Genomic DNA, 20342 nt, shown 5'->3' with positions numbered 1-20342 from the left:
TTCTTTATTGTTAGTTTTCTGATTCACTTATTTCTATTATCTTTATTATTGCAGTCCTTCCACTTATTTTGTCTCTCTCTCTTTTTAAAAATTTTCCTAGTTTCCCCTCGTAGTTTCTAAGGTGAAATCTTAGGTCACAATTTTATATATTTCTTCTATTCTAATATATAGTGTTTAAAGTTATAGTTTTCTCTCCAAGCACTATTTTAGCAGCATCCTACAATTTTTGGTGTATTATATTTTATTATCCTATGTGAAATTTTTCTTTTTCTTTCTTTCTTTTTTTTTTTTAAGATTTTACTTATTTGTCAGAGATAGAGCACAAACAGTGGGAGTTGCAAAGAGGGAGAAGCAGGCTCCCTGCTGAGTAAAGAGCCTAGTGCAGGACTTGATCCCAGGACTCTGGGATCATGACCGGAGCCAAAGTCAGATGCTTAACCAATGAGCCACACAGGCATCCCTATATGAAATATTTTCTAATTTCCTTTGTGATGCTCAACTGGAAGAAATGTGTGTTCTCCAGTTAGTGAGAGTCAATTAGCTTAAGGGTGTCAGTAGTACTGTTCAGATTTTTTTGTATTGATTCCTTGTTTTATCAATTGTTGAGGATGGGGCATCACAATCTCCAAATATAAGTATAAACAGATTCCTTCCCCTTTATTTCTTACTATTTGGTAAATCTTTTTTCTGCTTTATTTCCTAGTATTTTGGCTTCATGTGTACATTTTTAATTTAAATTCAATTAGCCAACATATAGTACATCATTAGTTTCAGATGTAGAGTTCAATAATTCATCAGTTGCTTATAACACCCAGTGCTCATCACATCACATGCCCTCTTTAATGCACATATTTATAATTTTTATGTCTTTCTGATGAACTGTATCTCTTTATATTTGGTAATACTCTTTGCTTCCTGATGAAAGGTATCTTTAATCTGGTAATACTCTGTCTTTAAGTCTATTTTATCTGATATTAAAAGGCCTTCTACCCTTATACTAAATGCATAGTATATTAGTTTCCATCTATTTATTTTGACTTATATCTTTTTTTATATTTAAAGTGCCATTTTGACAGTCTCTACTTTTTAATGGGAGTGTTTAGTCCATTAACATTGAATACGACTGGTGATATGTTTGGATTTAGATTTTACATTTTACTGTTTGTTTTCTGTTTGTCCCTCTTGTGTTTTGTTGTTGGTATTGTTTTTCTTCTGTCTCTTATTTCTTGTGTTCTTTTGTGTTAATTGAATATTTTTAAGAATTCCATTTTAACTTACATATTGGGCTTTTAACTACACTTCACTAGTTTTTGTTTGTTTGTTTTGTTTTGCCTTAAGTGGTTGCTCTAGAGCAGCAGTTCTTAAAAAGTGTGTTCCAGTGACCTTAAGATTAAAATCAATATGATTAAAAATACTGAGATGTTATTTACCTATTGTACTCTAATTCTTTTTTTTTTTTTAAGATTTATTTATTTATTTATTTGACAGATGGAGATCACAAGTAGGCAGAGGGGCAGGCAGAGAGAGAGGGGGAAGCAGGCTCCCCGCTGAGCAGAGAGCCCGATGCGGGGCTCGATCCCCGGACCCGGGGATCATGACCTGAGCCGAAGGCAGAGGCCAAACCCACTGAGCCACCCAGGCGCCCCTGTACTCTAATTCTTTTTAGAATACACAGCAGGCTACATGATAAGTGATGTCAACATTTTTGTGTACATGTGTATTCTTGTGTTTTCTAGAATTCCTGTTATAATAGAATTAAGGTATAAATATGTGCACTTTCAGAGATGAACTCAGCGTGTTCTCTTACTTTTACTGGGCTCTTACTAGTTTTTTTTGGTTATACCTGTCATATCTGTTGAAACCTTATTATCATCCAATGTGTAGTTATTTTGAAATCTTGTATCTCCATGGAAATATCAGGAATAGGTATTCCTGATAGATTTGTTTTACAATATTTAAGAGCTTTAAAAAAATTTAAAATTTGGGGCGCCTGGGTGGCTCAGTCCTTGAATGTCTGCCTTTGGCTCATGACATTCTGGCGTGATCCCAGAATTCTGGGATTGAGCCCTGCCTCAGGCTCCCTGCTCAGCGGGAAGCCTGCTTCTCCCCTTGCCTGCTGCTCCCTCTCTGGCTGCCTCTCTCTGTCAAATAAATAAAATCTTTTTAAAAAAATTTAAAATTTGATATTAAATGCATTTTAGAAATTAATCACATTTTACTCTAAAGTGAAAACATATTTTTTCATAGTTAAGAATGGATTATTGACTTAAGAATGGGGAATTATTTTTTAATGGATAAGAGTTTCAGTATGGGGTAATGAAATGTTCTGGAGATAGATGGTGGTGATGGTTGTATAACAATATGAACCTATTGAATGCCACTGAACTGTACACTTAAAAATGAGTAAAATGGTAACTTTTATGTTATGTATATTTTGCCACAATAAAAAAAACATTTCTCAACACACAATGACCCTGTTTACCTCTAAGATGCTGAGAAAGATGAAAGTGATTAGAATTCTCTGACTCAAAAATGAAAAGAATCTACCTCAAAGGAACTGGAAGAAACTGACTTGTTTTATCAAATAAAATGTGATGAAAACTATCTTTCAGTTATCAACATTGGATAATTTACCTTATCGTGTCTTCTATGAGAGAAGCTTTTTGAATAGTATTATGGCCCAATGAGGCTGCAGCATCATTTTGAGACCAGTTGATCAGAGTTTAAAAGCAAAAGGAACTGAAAATTTAAATGCAGGTGTGGTGAGCACTTTAAATACCAAAAATTGTTTTTATAACTTTCCAAACTAGGAATGAAAAAGCCATTCAAACATTTCACAGACTACACTATTATATTGCTCTAATATATGGCATTGGCTATCCATTGGCTGAGAAACCACACATGGTAGTTGAGAAACCAGTAAAGTCTTAATACAGTTGACATTGCTGAATGCCTACTGGATAGGAAGTCCATTCAAGAAATTATGGCATTGCCTTTTTCCAATAATACAGAAACTCACTGATTTAAAGATTTAACTGAAAACAAGGAGTGATTTAATATCTTGTCTACAGATTTATATTTTTGTCTTACAAATAAATGAACATGATATAGCAAGACTAATTTTGTTTCTATTTGTCTGGTGTCAGCCCCAGTTAATCATCCAGGGAGATATTCTTTTATCTTAATGTCTGAGAAGAAACATAAGTGGCTGCAATATCCAAAGTGTTGAAAACTCTTCTGATTGATTATTGTGGATCAACTGTGTTGATATGTTCACTAATGGTACAAAAGCAATGGTAAATAAAATGTCTGGGCCTTAGCACAAATCAAAGCAGTGGCACCAAATTGTATCGTATTCTTTACTGCCATGCGTTCCCAATTAAAAAAGAAAGTCAGTTTCATTTAAAAATGTCCTTGATGAAGCAGTGAAAATATTTATTAGTCACCAACCCTTGAGTATGTGTCTATTTAATACTCTGTGTGATTAGATGAGCTATTTAAAGCAATTCTCCTGCATGCTGAAGTATAGTGGTTGTCTTGAGTCAAAGCACTTATGTGGTTGTTTGACTTGTGAGCAGAAGTAGCCACTTTTCTCACAGAACACCATTTTTGACTTAACAAACAACTATGGAAGACAAACGATGGTTACTCAGACTTGGTTGTTGGGTATACATTCTTTTGAAAATAAATGAAATGAGCCTTTCACTTCAAGGAAAATACCCAACACTATTGCCAACAGTGAAATATAAATTTTCAAATTAAAATTAGAATTTTTGAAAACTTGTAAGCACTTTTGTTCATAGTAAGACTGGCATGGCAGCTTCTGAAAACTTAAAAACTTTTCTGATGAGATTGGAGGTGGTATTAAGATGATTTTGAATATTGTCCAATGAAATGTATCATCATTTTGAAGATCTGTGACCACTCTCTTTCAATGATCCATGCATGATGTTACACAATCATTCAAAGGGCAAGATAGACCAATGGTAGTACAGAAAGTCCACTAATATGGTTTTAGATTCCACATGGCAACTAACCTTTAAGAAACCTCCACTTCAGATGTTTGGTGTAGTATTAGAGAAGAATATCCACAATTATTTGAAAAGATTATTAAAATTCTCTTCCATTTTTCAGCTACATATATGTGTGAGGATTTTCTTCATATACTTCAACCTAAATGACATACCACAACAGACTGAATGCAGAAGCAAACATGAAAATCCACCTGTCTTCCATTAAATTAGAAATTTAAGAGATTTACAAAAGGTAAAGCAATGTTGATCTTCTAATTTATTTTTGTTTTGGAAAACACAATTATTTTTCATAAAAACATGTTAACACAATGGACTTATTATTGTTATTTTAAATGAATTAATAAATGAATATTTTTATAAGTCAAGTAGAGAGAGTCAATTATCATATGGTTTCACTTATTTGTGGAGCATAACAAATAGCATGGAGGACAAGGGGAGATGGAGAGGAGAAGGGAGTTGAGGGAAATTGGAAGGGGAGGTGAACCATGAGAGACTATGGACTCTGAAAAACGATCTGAGAATTTTGAAGGGGTGGGGGGTGGGAGGTTGGGGGCACCAGGTGGTGGGTATTGTAGAGGGCACGGATTGCATGGAGCACTGGGTGTGGTGCAAAAATAATGAATACTGTTATGCTGAAAAAATAAAAAAATTAAAAAAAAATAAAATAATAAATGAATATTTTTAGATTTTCTCAATTTTTATTTCTAATAATGAATATATAAGTAGATATAATCTATATAAACAATAGCTCTTTGGAGTTCTCAATAATTCTCAGGGTTGTAATGGAGTCTTGAGACTAAAAAGTCTGAGAACAACTACTCTAGAAATTATAATATATATCCTCAACTTTTCATGGTCTAAGTAAAGTTAATATCATATGACTTGAACTAAAATGTAAGGACTTTGTAACCATATGGATACATTTATCCCCTGTCCTTTAAGCTATAGTTGCTATGTGTTGTTATATACTATTATAGAGAATTATATATGTACACATGTAAACCTCTCATTATAAGTTTTGCTTTGCACATATTTCTTTTTTAGAAATTAAGAAATTATATTTACCCACATATTTACTATTTCTTGTATTCTTCATTCCTTCCTGAAGAGATGAAATTCAAGCTGACTTTATTTCCCTTCAGTTGTAGAATTTTCTTAACATTTCTTGTAATGCAGGTCTCTTGGTAACTAACCCTCTTAGTTCTATTAGAAGATGATGTTTTTATTTTTTCATCATTCTTTATATTCTTTATAGTTTGATTTGATACAGATTTCAGACTTGACCACATTTTCCCTTCAGTATGTTAAAGATGTTTCCATGTCTTCTGGTCTCCTTTATTTCTGATAAGTGATTTATCTTTTGAATCAATGTTCCCTTATGTAGGTGTCATTTTTCTCTGCTTTGAAGATTTCCTTTTCAGTTTTGGTTTTAAGAACTTTGATTATAAGGAATGTAGGTGAGACTTTCTTTATCCTAATTGGGGTTGCTGAGCTTCATGAAACTGTAAATTTATGTCTTTCATCAAAATTGGAAAATTTCACTCATTATTTCTTCAAATATTTTTTTCCAACCTCATTTTCTCTCTCTTTTCCTTTGGGGATTCCACCTACACTTACTTAGATCCTGAGATTGTGTCATTTTATTATCTTCTTTACCCTCACCCTCCTCGATTCTTCAGATTGGATACTTTCTGTTGATTTAAGTTCATTGACTTTTTCTTCTTTCCTCTCCTGTCTGCTGTTAAGTCACCCAACTGGTGACTTTTTAATTTTAAATATTGTATTTTTTAATTCTAGAATTTCTTTTTATAGTTTGTATTTCTCCTGAGATTTCCTATTTATTTATCAAAGTATATTTTCCTTAAGCATACTTGAACATATGATAAAATCTTTGTCTGATATAGCCAACATCTAAGTCATCTGGAAGGGGGAATTGCTTCTAATGATTGCTTTTTGCTTTTCGAGTATGAGTTGTATTTTTCCTGTTTCTTCATATAGCGAGTAACCTTGGATTGTTTTTTGGATCTTGCGAATGACATGTTTTAGAGAGTCTGGATTCTGTTATATTCTTCTGAAAAGTATTGATTTTTTTTTTCTTTTCCTTTTTTTTTTTTTTAAAGCAAAAATTAACTCGGCTAGACTCAAATCCCAAACCATGTAAGCATGGATGGCAGCTGAAATATTCTTAACTTTGATGCTTGAGTACTGTCCTGCTCATATGTAGTTCAGGTAACAAGATAAAAATTTGGCAGAATTTGTCATCAGAATTTGTTGCTTCCTCTACCTGGGTGTTCTCTTCTTGATATTTCCCACATTTTCCATCTGTGGTAGTTACTTGAATTTTGTCTTCTGATTCTTCAAGCAAGTAAAATAGAGGTTTTCTCTTCAAGTTTTGGCTGCCCCATGGATGAGAACTTCCCTCAGGCTAGAAGCTGTAAAAAACAGGAAACTTACTCAATGTCATTTCCTTCTTCTAAGTGGTTGCTCTCCAGTGCCTTCAGTGTTTTTTATATTTTGTCCAGAATTTATCATTGCTATCTGTGGATGTTTTGTCCAATAGAAGCTACTCAGCCATTACCAGAAGCAGAATCCTACATATATTTTTTGAAACAATCTTGCAAATGTTATTTTGATTTGGAATTACAACGCCAAGCTAAGCAACAATAAGAGAAAAAAGTAATAGCAAAAACACCAAACTAAACATCAATGATAAGAAAACAAAGTAATGGCAATTAGTAAATTAAAAAATTTACAGTTAATCCTTTAACAACAGATTTGAACTGTAGGGTCCACTTATATACAGTTTGTTTTTTGTTTTAATACTCAGTATTGTAAATGTATTTTCTCTTCCTTATGATTTATTTAAAAGATTTTTTTATTTATTCATTTGACAGAGAGAGAGCATGAGTGAGAGGACAAGCAGGGGGCAGAGTCAGAGGGAATGGGAGAAACAGGCTTGATCAGGATCATAACCTGAGCTGAAGGCAGACATTTAACCAACTGAGCCACCTAGGCACCCCTTACTTATGATCTTCTTAATAACATTTTCATTCCTCTAGTTTACTTTATTATAAGAAAACAGTATATAATACATATAATATACAAATAAGGTATGTGTTAATAGACTGTTTATATCAGTCAACAGTAGGCTATTAGTAAATTTTGGGGGAGTCAGTGTGTCACCTATACTTAAAAAGAAACAAAGGCATTAGAAGAAGTTTTGGGGGAGTCAAAAGTTATATGTGGATTTTTTTTTAATTTTAAAAAAGATTTATTTATTTATGAGAGAGAGAGAGACAGCATATGAGTGGGGGAAAGGGGTAGAGGGAGAGTGAGAGAGAAATCTCAAGCAGACTCTCCGCTGAGCACAGAGTCCCAACACAGGGCTTGATCCCAGAACCCTGAGATCATGACTTGAGCCAAAATCAAGAGTCAGCCACAGGCACACTGTCATACATGGGTTTTATGTGGGGATCAGTGCCCCTAATCCCTCTGTTGTTCAAGTTTCAACAGAATTTTGATAATTTTAAGATCTAAACAGTTTCAAAAATAGTTTCATGCTGCAGAGACAAATTAGATTTCTGTCTCCTATGGATTTTTAAAATTGGACAAGTGTGCGGTGGGTCTACTCAGCAACAGAATAAAAAGTAAGACTTGGGGTATAAGTACTGGAGTAATGAAGGCAGCAAAGTAAAGAAGTGACACAACTTAAGATGGATAGAGTAAAGCCTCATAATTCAGGAGAGAAATTATAGCAAAATATTGGGAAAGTGGTAATCATACCATTATAGAGGATGGTGTAGCCTCTATTTCTCTAGCAGCATCCTCTCCAAATTCTGGTTAAATTGTATTTCAGGGAGGTGGAAGAGAGACACCCATAGTATTTTAGCCTATTTCTTCAATTATGGCTTAAATTATCATAAACCACTGCCTGGGTTTTATAGGATCACCTTGTCTGCATATAAATGTCAGTAAAATTGAATGTTACTGTGTCTCTGCAAGATGCTGATGCTGTTTCCCATTCCAATACATTAAATTGGTATGGATAAAGGATTGAGTGAACATTGGATACAAAGGTTTACATAGTAATTAAAACAGGAATTCAGGAGAGAGAGAGAGAATGCATTATTTGCAAATGGGTGACTGGGCTAGGAGACAAGCTGATCTAATACTAAGTATCAGACAATGATTCCTTTTACACTCTTACCTAAATATAAAATTGGGCATGTCCCTGACCAAAGAGATAAACCTAAAAGTTAAACTTTTATTTCCACCATGACTTTGAGTGGTCTTTTTTTTTTTTTTTAAAGATTTTATTTATTTATTTGACAGACAGAGATCACAAGTAGGCAGAGAGACAGGCAGAGAGAGAGGAGGAAGCAGGCTCCCTGCCGAGCAGAGAGCCCGATGCGGGGCTCGATCCCAAGACCCTGAGATCATGACCTGAGCCGAAGGCAGAGGCTTAACCCTCTGAGCCACCCAGGCGCCCCTGAGTGGTCTTTTATACAGATAATCCCAACCTATCATTACAGGGACTAAGCATCAACATTGGTTTAAACTTTTTTGTGCTGATAAAGTTATTTTATCCATTAAAAATGATATACGTTCTACATTCTTATGAATATTCTCTTTTTTCTGAAATGGAAAGGAATATTAGAATAAAAACACTCTTATCAGCATGCATTTTATTTATTTATTTTTTTAAAGATTCGGGGCACCTGGGTGGTTCAGTGGGTTAAGCCTCTACCTTCTGCTCAGGTCATGATCTCAGGGTCTTGGGATTGAGCCCCACATCAGGCTCTCTGCTCAGCAGGGAGCCTTCTTCCCCCCTCTCTGTCTCTTCCTGCCTCTCTGCCTACTTGTGATCTCTCTCTCTCTCTGTCAAATAAATAAATAAGAAAATTTAAAAAAATTAAAATTCGTTTATTTGAGAGACAGAGTGAGTGCGAGTGCAAGCTGGGGGGAAGGGCAGATGGAGAGGGAGAAAGAGTCTTAAGCCTTGAGCCCAGAGCCCAGAGCCAGAGCCTGGAGCACAGAGCACGGAGGCTGGAGGCTGGAGCCTGGAGCCCAGTGTGGGGCTCAGTCTCATGACCTTTAGATCACAGTCTGCAGTGAAACCAAGAGTTGGACACTAAACCAACTGTGCCACCCAGGAACCCTATCAGTATGCATTTTAAAGTTAAAAGTTATGTTATAATTCTGGTAAAAATTAAATTCAAACATACCACAGGAATCATAGAAATGAAGGCAAAGCAAACAGCAATAAAAACCAATGGGAGAAAAAGACCAATACTAACACACAATCATGTCAATAAATATAAACTATTTGTTTACCATATAAAGGATTTGTTAAAACCTCAACAGCTCTGTATTTTAAGTTAATGAGACACACTTGAAATGTTAGCAATAAATAAAAAGTTAAGATAGCATCATCTATCATGAAATGCAAATAAAAGGAAATAGAGATTGTAATAAAAGATATAAGAGATTTCAGAACAAAATATGCCTATGATTAAAAATGCCATTACATTATTTTGACAATATTTGATCTATGAATTTTGAAGGGAAGCTAGTTAAATATTAGATGAAATGTAACCTATTAGAGACTTCAACTCTTATTAAAAGCTGTGTGGAATGATACATAAATAAGGTGGAATCATGTAAAATTAGAATAAAATATTTAAATAAAATATTAAAAAGAGAAATTCACTTCTTCAATGATTCTTACTCTTTTTTGAATCACTGTTCCTTTTGAGAATTTGATTACATGTATAGGACCCCCTTCCAGATAAATTTTGCCAACAATTTCAAGAATTCAAGAACTTCCTGAAACTATATTTACTTCCTGAAACTAAAACTATATTATCCCTTAGTACATGTTAGGATCATAATAGCTAACATTTAAAAGCACTTCTCAAGTGCTAGGTGGTATACTAAGCACTTTATATAAAATTTCATTTATAACCACCTTACAAGGTACTACCTTGCCCTGATAATGACCCATATGAGCAACACTATCATTATTCCCACTTAATAGGTCAGCCGACTGAAGCTTAGAGATGCTGTTACTCGTCTAATGTCATATAGCCAGTAAACAGAAGATGGGATTTATGGCCTTACATCTTTGTTCTCAGGTTTCCAGCTCTTTTTTTTTTTTTTAAGATTTTATTTATTTATTTGACAGAGAGAGATCACAAGTAGGCAGAGAGGCAGGTAGAGAGAGATGAAGGGAAGCAGGCTCCCTGCTGAGCAGAAAGCCCGATGCGGGACTCGATCCCAGGACCCTGGGACCATGAAGGCAGAGGCAGAGGCTTTAACCCACTGAGCCACCCAGGCACCCCTCCGGTTTCCAGCTCTTAATCACTATGGTACATTCCCTGTCTTTCACTAAGGTCTTTCCAAATTAATTAAAAATTGATATATCTGAAAAAAGGTAAACATATCCAAAAGTATATCCAATACCATTTTTTATTTATGCCACCCTCATTGCAAAAGAGAATTTGAAGTAGTTACAGAGATGCACACAAAATTAAAAATACACAGGAATGTACATGTGTGTGGTAGTGCTGGGGAATAAGAGAGTGAAGTAAAACTAGAGGTAGAGCCAGAACCCAAAGTAGATATCCTAAGGTCATCTATGATTGACATAGAGGTGAGCCACGTATTTGCCTCTGAATGGCATAGTGGTCAGAGAAAAGAAGGATTTAATCAATACTGTTTTACCTGGTACTGAACTGGAGAAAAAGATCTTTTCTGCAGAACACTATGTAGACAATATCCTTAAGAACATTATACAATAGAAAATTTTAAGATAAATATTTCTTACATATTTCTTCATATAGGCCAAAGCATGATGTCAAAGTATAGGTCAGAACAGACAATTCCACCCATGGAACACTGTAGTCTGAGTGCAAAACATCTGGACTGGGCTAAAGATAAAGTATAGAATAGATAGGGAGATGGAAGACTAGACATCTCTTCAGGTAATCTTTCTGGTAATTAAGCTTTTGAATTTAACAGTTGAGAGTTTATTTCAAGAACCTGGAGTACAGAAATTCTATATTGTTTATTAGGCCAGATTCATATGCATAGACAGTCAAGAGAGGGTAAAACTGGTAACTTCTCATGGAAGTCAGGGGACCTGAATAGGATAGGTGTCTGAATTTTAGACTTTCTACCAAAATAAGCTAGAGGAAGACCTATCTATAAAGATAATATCTAATTCACATTGATATATATGTATGTAATGTTGGAGACATCACTGAAATTGAAACAGAAAATTTCCTTTGTTTTTGTTAAATAAGAATGTTGGTACAATATAACAAGATTATGGAAAGCTGCCAAAGCAGTACTTGAGAAAACATATCGCTCTAAATATCTTATTTACAAAACAATAAATCATGTATCTATGTAAGAACATAGACAAAGGACAAAGTAAAAACCTTAATTATGTAAGAAAATAGAAAAATGAAAGTGCAGAAATAAACTATTCAAATTGGCAATAACTAATATTTAAAAACCCAATTAGAGTTGTTTTTTTTTTTTGAAAAAGGAAACTAATACACAGCACTGTCCTAGCTGCTAAAGGAATAAAAACTTCTTTTTTTAAAAGAGAGTCCAGATAGTTGTTTCTGAATTTTATTCTCAAAGTGAAGGAGAAGGAATCAAATTAAGTCCATAAAAAGGGAAAACACTAGAATTATGCCTTCAAAATTTGGTAAGATGAGGACAGATTATAGAACACAGGGTAGGAGAGAGATGTTCCTGGAAAATAAAACAGCCTAAGGATATAGAGACAGAAGAATGTTGTGTGCCATTTAGAAATAAGGTGGGTAAGACTGAGTTGAAACAAATCATGGACGATCTCATTCTCACTGAATATGTAGAAGAAGGAGAGAAGAATAAGCAGAAAAACAGAAGACCAACGTCTGAGCTTTAAGAAAATGCTCTCAGAGCTGGTAGGAAGCAGAGTCGGTTTGAAAGTGGCAGAGGTAGATGTTCAGTCTCTATTTGTTGACTGAATAAAAGAAATGGCTATCCCTGTGCAGAAGTAAAAGAATAAAAATGGGCCTAGTGATTTTACAAAGAGAACATGAAAGCAAGATGATGTACTCTTTGTATATGTGCTGCCGAAGCGAGCACGATGATGTACTCTTTGAATAAATGTTTATAACCTAGTTAGGATGACCAAAAACTATATAACTGTACAATGTAATACAAATAATCTAATATATTATGTTTACCTATAAAGGCCTGTATTTAAGTATGTCTCTCTGTAGTGTTCCTAGAGAATTCTGTATCCATGCACCTTTTAAATGTAAGAATTCTAAAATAATAATAATAATAAAAATAAAGTGAACACCTTTCATATGATAGTTAGGGGAAGATGTTTGAAATAATTCTCATAAATCTCATTCAGATGAGATTTTCCACTCAGTTTGGCAACTTCACTATATTCGGAGAAATATCTATTTCAAAGCAAGTAATCCAAACTTAAAAGTTGTTAGATATCCAGAAAAGAAGGCTTTTAAATTCAATCACATCTATTTATGCTTTATTACTATAAAAGCACAAGGTATGAATTTCACAGTGATATTATTACATTAAGAGGGGATGCTGTTGATACATCACAAGATTATATACTACAGTGGTGACATTATCATTTTTAACACTAAACTGAAGCCAGAATTAGCAAAAACATTTATATTTTGGGAACTTTTTAGGATAGAAATTGGATACAATTATTTTCCAGGTAAGATTAGTAGGCTTGAAAGTCTCTCTCTCTCTCTCTTTCTGTATATATATTTTTATTTTTATTTCTGTATTTATCCTGCATTCTACTGACACATGTTTAAAAACTAAAATTAAAGTCTCTACCTAAACTTAAAGGACAAGTTGATTACCATACATTTAATTAAAGCACCTAACTTTTACTAGGATTATATGAAAAATGACAACAATATAGAAGTCTAACTATATTTCAGAGAACTGTTTAAGACACTATCTTACTTATCTTCAGTGAATAGATAATGATGCCAGATTAGGGCAACCTTGTGTGTATATATAAATCACAGATCCAAATCTACACATCTATACCCATACACCCAGTGACACATACACACTGTGATGACTGATTCACTGCTCAACCACATTGTCAATCAGCAGTATAAACTTCTATGGTTCTCTGTTAATAGCTTAGCATTGACCTCTGTTTGCTGATCCGAAGTATAAGGAAAGGCAGAAGCAAGGCATTTATAAGTTTAATTACATGACTAGCTGTTTTAAAATCATAGGGTCTTCATATTATGGGATGAAATAACATTTTCTAAATCTTCATACAAATAAACACCGCCTTGGAAGTATGACATCTTAAGACTGCTAACCCAAATGCATGTAGGTATAATCTGGTGAATTTTTTAACAGCAATATTGCCACCCTCCCTGATGAAATCTTAAGTTGTTAGTGTGGCTTTATATATTAGGCCATTTGTGATACATTCATGTAAATTATGGTTTATTTAATTTACCTTTCTATGCAGAGGCTATAAGTCACAGGAAATATAATGTGTTCAATAGAAACTTAAAAAAAAACCTATTATTTAGTAAGGGCCAAGTTTCGAATGCCTTTTAATATCTTGTGACCATTCTTTCAAGCTCAAAAATATACCTTACGTTCAGAACACTTTTTAAAAAAACATAAGCTTTCCATTAAAATATGCTTCATGGGATGAGGATTTGAAGTTAGATTTTTAAGTGTAAATTTAAGAAATATACTTACCTTTGATTCGAGGTAGACATTTGCTGATGACATTTTTGTAATTTTGCATATGTAATTAACTAAAGAAATGGCACAAAGAATAAACAGGCTATCATTAACTAATGCTCGAACAAACACAGTCCATTTCAACTGATTTTCTGGGACATCTCCGTGGACTAGCATTGCACAAGCCAAGTTCACCACTAAAAAAAGAAGGCTTGCCAATATAAAGCCCAAATGCAACAGAATTCTGAAAGAAAAAAAAAAATTATTAGATGTTCATATGTTAATGAGAGATTAGACTTAATACTGAATTAGTGTGGTACTTCAGGTACAATAATACCTTTAGCTTAAAATCTTTATAATTTCATTAATTACAAATTTAATAACCACTCAGAGTTACTTGGGGCATCTTCGCTGTTATGAAATTAGTATCTAAACATTTTTAAAATAGCATTAGGTTTTAAAACACTAATTTAAAAATAATTGCATGTGGACTTGAACTCAGTTGCTTCTACCAGGAAGAATAATATAAGAGTATTTTAACACTAATTAAAGTAATCCTGCATTTTTCATCTTTATAACTACTAAACATATTTTCATTGACCTTTCCATTCTAGGAATTACGAAGCTTTTTTTTTTTTTTTAAAGATTTTATTTATTTATTTGACAGACACGAGTAGGCAGAGAGGCAGGCAGAGAGAGAGGAGGAAGCAGGCTCCCTGCCGAGCAGAGAGCCCGATGCGGGGCTCGATCCCAGGACCCTGGGATCATGACCTGAGCCAAAGGCAGAGGCTTTAACCCACTGAGCCACCCAGGCGCCCCGGAATTACGAAGCTTTTATAATTTTCTTGGAAAATTAATATACCTATCTAAATTTAAATTGATCCCTAGTATTAATTTCAAGAGGTTAAGAGAAATCTGTTTTAAATAATGTTCAATTTTTATGAACTTTTGAATATCCTTAGCAAACATTACTTTCAAACATGACCAAGGAAGAACATAGGGACAGTATATGTAGAGTTTCAAGCAGCTCATTGATACCTCAGCTTCTTATAAAGTTGCATATTTACGATGCATATATAGCAACTCTGAAAAAGAGATACCTCAACTATATCCTCTTAAAAAAATCATATCAGTGCATAAAAACTCTTCAGGTAAGGGACAGAAATTTGTATCAAGTAGCTGTAACAGCTATCTGTTCCCATTGCAAATATATTTATAACCTAAATTAGTATGAGCCAGAAATTTATTTGGCATCCTAATATCTTCTATTTTGGGTCACTTTCAAGAGTGGAAATCATAAAATATTGTCTGCCTTTGGTACAAGAGGTTAACTGAAGGTAATGTGTAATTTGTAACAAGCAATCTTTGTTAGGTGTACATTCAAAGCACAAAGATTTTAGTTTGAGGAGTTCAGATCTTAATATTCTCTCAGAATACATAATAAAATAATACTATATAACTTGAAACCCAAAATAGACCTTGAAGCTAACCATATACCCGGGGGAAGCCAAGTATGTATAGAGAGGTTAGATGAGTCGACCAGTTAGTGGGAGAATTGGTCTGAAACCCCAATCTCCTGACTCCCCAGCTTGGCACTCTCATTTTTGATGTTAGTCAGTACTGACACATTCCTTATTTCATGGAACTATACTGTACATGCTTGCCCCAAACAGTAAAATCTAACTTTAGTATGTGTGGGCCCTATGAAACTATATCTGACATCTAAAGCAGGACAGTAGCAGAGTAGCAAAAAAAGGTGTTAGGCAGCAATATGGCTGAAGGGGGAGAGCTGTGCATTACTCAATTCATTTCCCATGTGCTAATCTAACTACTGGACTTCCTATAAAACTGCTGCCTGGTGGTGGGTTTTAAGGAGGGCACGTACTGCATGGAGCCCTGGGTGTGGTGCATAAACAATGAATTTTGTAACAGTGAAAAAAAATTAAATAAAAAAAAAAACTGCTACAACTCCCTCAACCACCATGCCCTTCTACCTTGAGAAGTCTGCTGTGAAAAAAATCAGATCTTGCTACACATGAAACTTACTTGTGTTTGTCAAGTTCAGTGGCACATCTGACTTTACATATAACCTATAAAGAGAGTATAGAAAAAGGTTTTGAAAAAACATGTGTAATATATATTCTTAAACTTGTTTCAACTTTGTGTTTCAAAGTGATAAAACTACAAATAATAATATGTTACGAATAACATAAGTAAAAATTCAACTTTTAACATTTGAACTACCATGAAGCAAAAATAAACAGATTTCCAAAGGCTTAAAGCAATAATAATTTTCTTTGTTATAGTATTAAATTTAAATTTCTATCTTTAAAATTTTAAATAGAATGTATCTAGTTTAAACATCTATTGAACTTTTATTATGAGCCAAACATTGTGCTGGATAGTTTTCCACCTATTCTAAACTTCAATATATGATCTACATTTTGTCTTTTTTTAAAAAAGATTTTACTTATATATTTATTTATTGACTTATTTGTCAGAGACAGAGAGCACAAGCAAGGAGAGCTGCAGGGAGAGGGAGAGGCAGGGTCCCTGCTGAGGAAGGAGCCCGATGCGGGACTCAATCCCAGGACCCCCAGGATCATGATCTGAGCTGAAGGCAGATGCTTGCCCAACTGAGCCACCCAGGCATTCCACTTACATTTTGTCTTAAAATGGAACTGCTTACTTAAATATGAATATGGATGAATGTTCTCCAAAGATTATTTTCCCCTAAGATGCAATGAAGTAGTAAAAGGAAACAAGGGACCAAAAAATGAACACAAAGATAATGATCATATATCTTATTTTAGAAACTTCCTTCTTTCACAAAGCCTTGCAAAGCGTAGGTTTCAAATACTTGTTGAATAAAATTAAGTAGGTCGGTAAACAGAATTTGAAATAAATATGGTAAATTCTGACAGCCTTGTGTGGAAGGTCTTAATTTCTTACTGGTGAATTTGGACTTTATTTAGATGCTTGGAAGATAAGAAGTTTTTTTATGCAGACATTCCAAAATATGAAATGACACAGTTGATATCAGTGCAAAAGATGCTATCACAACATTTAAGAAGGGAAAAAGACTTAATTCAGTCCAAGAAATGGTGTGAGGTAAGGAGAAAGGGGAAAGACTGTGTAGAATCAGTGAGGACTTCTCAAAGGAAGTCACATTCAAGCCAGAGCCAAGTTATGAAGGGCAAATGAGTGTTAGATAAATGGTCAGGCAAAGATAGCAACCAGTGCATGCACTTATATCTGTGCATTTTGGTTAACCAGAAGCCAAATGTGATACAGGAGTCTAAAATATTATCCTATTAGTTTCCTAATCATTCTCAGATGTATCCATTTTCTCTGTCTGAGGTATACATTAGGACACTTTTCAGATAGTCTCTCTGCTTCTGTTCTTTATTCCATCTATATCTTTCAAAGATAAGTGTTCATTTTACTACTTTTCCTTTATTCTCACCTGTCTACAAAAAATTTTTAATGATTTCTATTTTTATAAATTGTACATTATATATATATTATGCAAAATTCACCATTTAACCATTTTTTAAAGATTTTTAAAAAATTTTATTCATTTGAGGGGGGGGCATTGGGGTGGCAGAGGGAGAGGGAGAAGCAGACTCCCTGCTGAGCAGGAGGCCTGACATGGCCCATTCCAGGGCCCTGAGATTATGAACTGAGCCAAAGGCAGATGCTTAACCAACTGAGCCACCTAGGCACCTGTGAACCCTTCTTAAAAGAGACTTGTATATTTATTTTACAGAGAGAAAAAGAGAGAGTGTGGGGGAAGGGCAGAGGGAGAGAGAAACTTAAGTAGACTCTGCACTGAGCTTGGAGTACAACACGGAGCTCCATCCCATGACCTTGATATCATGCCTTGAACTGAAACCAAAAGTCAGGAGCTAACTGACTGAGCCCCCCAGGGGCCCCCCATTTAACCATTTTTAAGGGTATAGTTCAATTGCGTTAAGTACATTCACATTGTTGTGTGAACCATCACCATCATTCATCTCCAGAAATATTCACCTTCCCAAACTAAAACTCTGTATTCATGAAACAAAACTCCTGATTCCTAGGGAGGAATCAGGCCAGCACCTGGCAACCACCATTATACTTTCTGTCTGTGAATCTGATAGCTCTAGTAACCTCATCTAAGGGGAATCATACGGTATTTGTTCTTTTTCTGATTGGCTCATAACAGTTAGCATAGTGTCTTACAGGTTCATCCATGTTGTAACTCGTGTCATATTTTCTGTCCCCTTCAAAGCTGAATAAGATTCCATTGTATGTATATATCACATTTTGTCTATCTATTCATCCATCAATGGACACTTGAGTAGCTTTCACCTTTTGGGTATTGTGAATAATACTGCTATAAACAGTATGTTCTATATATGAACATGTTTTAATATGATTTTTAAAAAATCACTTGATAGTAAGTTGTAGATGTGATGCTCCTTCAACACTAAATGTGTACTTCAATGTATACTTCTTAAAATATAAAATTCTCTTATGTAATCACAATATAATTACAAAATTTAAAAAATTGAATGTTGATAAAATACTATTACCTAATTTTCAGACCTTACTCAGATTTTGCCTTTTGTTTCAATAATGCCATTTATGGGAAAAATACCAGGATTATGCATTAATCTGTGCATTTAATTTCCTTTACTTTTCCATTTTTCCCTTTGTCTTTTCAGTGATTTTGTATGCTTCTCAGTTTGGGTTTATTTGTTTCTTCATAATTAGATTCAGGATATCATTTTGGTAGGAAGACCACAGAAGTGATGGTGCTATGTTCTTCTCAATGAATTACATCAGGATGCTCATGATTTATCCCATTATTGTGATGCTCACTTTGAGTAACTGGTTAAGGTAGTGTCTACCAAATTTCTCACTAAGTTACAATTTTTCTCCTTGTAATGAATACCACATGGAGAGATATTTACAATGTAATTATCTTTTGTTCTTCAAACTTTCATCCATTAGTTTTGGCAACCATTGCCTGAATAAATTATTATTATTATGGGGAATTTTCATTTCATTTTATTTATTTTTTAAAAGGTTTTATTCATTTATTTGACACAGAGAGCAAGAGAACACAAGTGGGGGAGTAGCAGAGGAAGAGGGAGAAGCAGGTTCCCTGCCAAGCAGGGTGTCCAATGTGGGGTTTGTTCCCAGGACCCTGGGATCATGACCTGAGTCAATGGCAGATGCTTAACCACCTGAGCCAACCAGGTGTCTGGGGGCATTTTCATTTAAAAAAGTAAATCTGATCATATTATACCAGGACAAAGCCCACACTCCATTTGACATAACAGGTCTTTCATCATCTTGCCCCACCTTCCCATCTTTGCATCCTTCATCCCATCTTCAATCTTATGGTTTGGCCATTTTGGATTATTTACAACTCTTCAAATAAGGGATTCATTTTCACATCTCTGTGCTTTCCTTTGTGTTTTTACTTTCCCTGAAATAAGCTTTCTATGTCATATACCAAATTCTAACTCATCCTTCAAGATTTGTACTTGAATGTTATCTTTTATATTGTCGCCTTAAGTGACTTAGGAAGAGAAACACCACTCTGTATCTTTGCTTTTCTAATCACATTTTATGGAATTTATCTACATTTTTCTTTCTTTCTTTTTTTTTTTTTTTAAAGATTTTATTTATTTATTTGACAGACAGAGATCACAGGTAGGCAGAGAGACAGGCAGAGAGAGGGGAGGGAGCAGGCTCCCTGCTGAACAGAAAGCCCAATGCAGGGCTCGATCCCAGGACCCTGAGATCACGACCTGAGCCAAAGGCAGAGGCTTTAACCCACTGAGCCATGCAGGGGCCCCACATTTTTATTTACTTCTTAAGAGACACCATAACTTACTCATATTTATAGCCTCAGTACTGAGCAAAATGCTTGGTTCATAGTAAGTTTTCAGAATATGTTGGATAAATAACCAGTGAATTTAGGTCAAAGCAAGTATTTTGGTGAAATACAGTGCAAGTGAAATTGGAGGGGCAAGCAGTTGCTTGCAAGTATTTTGGTTAAATATAGCACAAGTGAAATTGGAGGGGCAACAGTTGCCTAATTGTGGAGACCTTGTGTAAAAATGTTAAAGAATTAGTCTCTAACTCCCACAAACTCTGTAATATGATTTTATGTCTGAGTGATTTATTAGGTGAAGTGTAGCAAATGGATTAGAATAGTGTGAAGAACACTAGTTAAAATACTCTTGAACTTGAGTGAGTCTACTAAACCACATTCTCAGGTTATGAATCTAAAGACCTAAATGTGAGAACTGAATACATAAAAATATTAGAAGAGAGCACGCACAGTAATTTCTCTGACATTGGCCATAGCAACATTTGTCTAGTTATGTCTCCTCAGGCAAAGGAAACAAAAGCAAAAATAAATGATTGGGACCACATCAAAATAAAAAAGCTTCTGCACAACAAAGGAAAGCATCAACAAAACTAAAAGACAACCTACTGAATGGAAGAAGGTATCTGCAAATGATATATCCAATAAGGGGTTAATAT

The 20342-nt window shown here is 34.5% G+C and overlaps 1 protein-coding gene across 1 annotated transcript in view; it reads right to left on the bottom strand.

Moving 5' to 3' along the window:
- The window catches only part of GPR137C (G protein-coupled receptor 137C), a 66934-nt gene that overhangs the window by 11802 nt on the left and 34790 nt on the right, over nucleotides 1-20342 (bottom strand). The window contains exons 2-3 of the mRNA XM_047735988.1: nucleotides 15843-15886; nucleotides 13812-14040 (exon numbers count right to left, since the gene is read on the bottom strand). Of these exons, the coding sequence (XP_047591944.1) occupies nucleotides 13812-14040; nucleotides 15843-15886 (273 nt within the window). The remainder of the gene's footprint in view (nucleotides 1-13811; nucleotides 14041-15842; nucleotides 15887-20342) is intronic.

This window comes from Lutra lutra, chromosome 7 (genome assembly GCF_902655055.1).
Source record: "Lutra lutra chromosome 7, mLutLut1.2, whole genome shotgun sequence".
Lineage (NCBI taxonomy): Eukaryota > Metazoa > Chordata > Mammalia > Carnivora > Mustelidae > Lutra > Lutra lutra.
The sequence above is the reverse complement of the archived record's forward strand: the minus strand, read 5'-3'. Positions and strand labels throughout refer to the sequence as shown.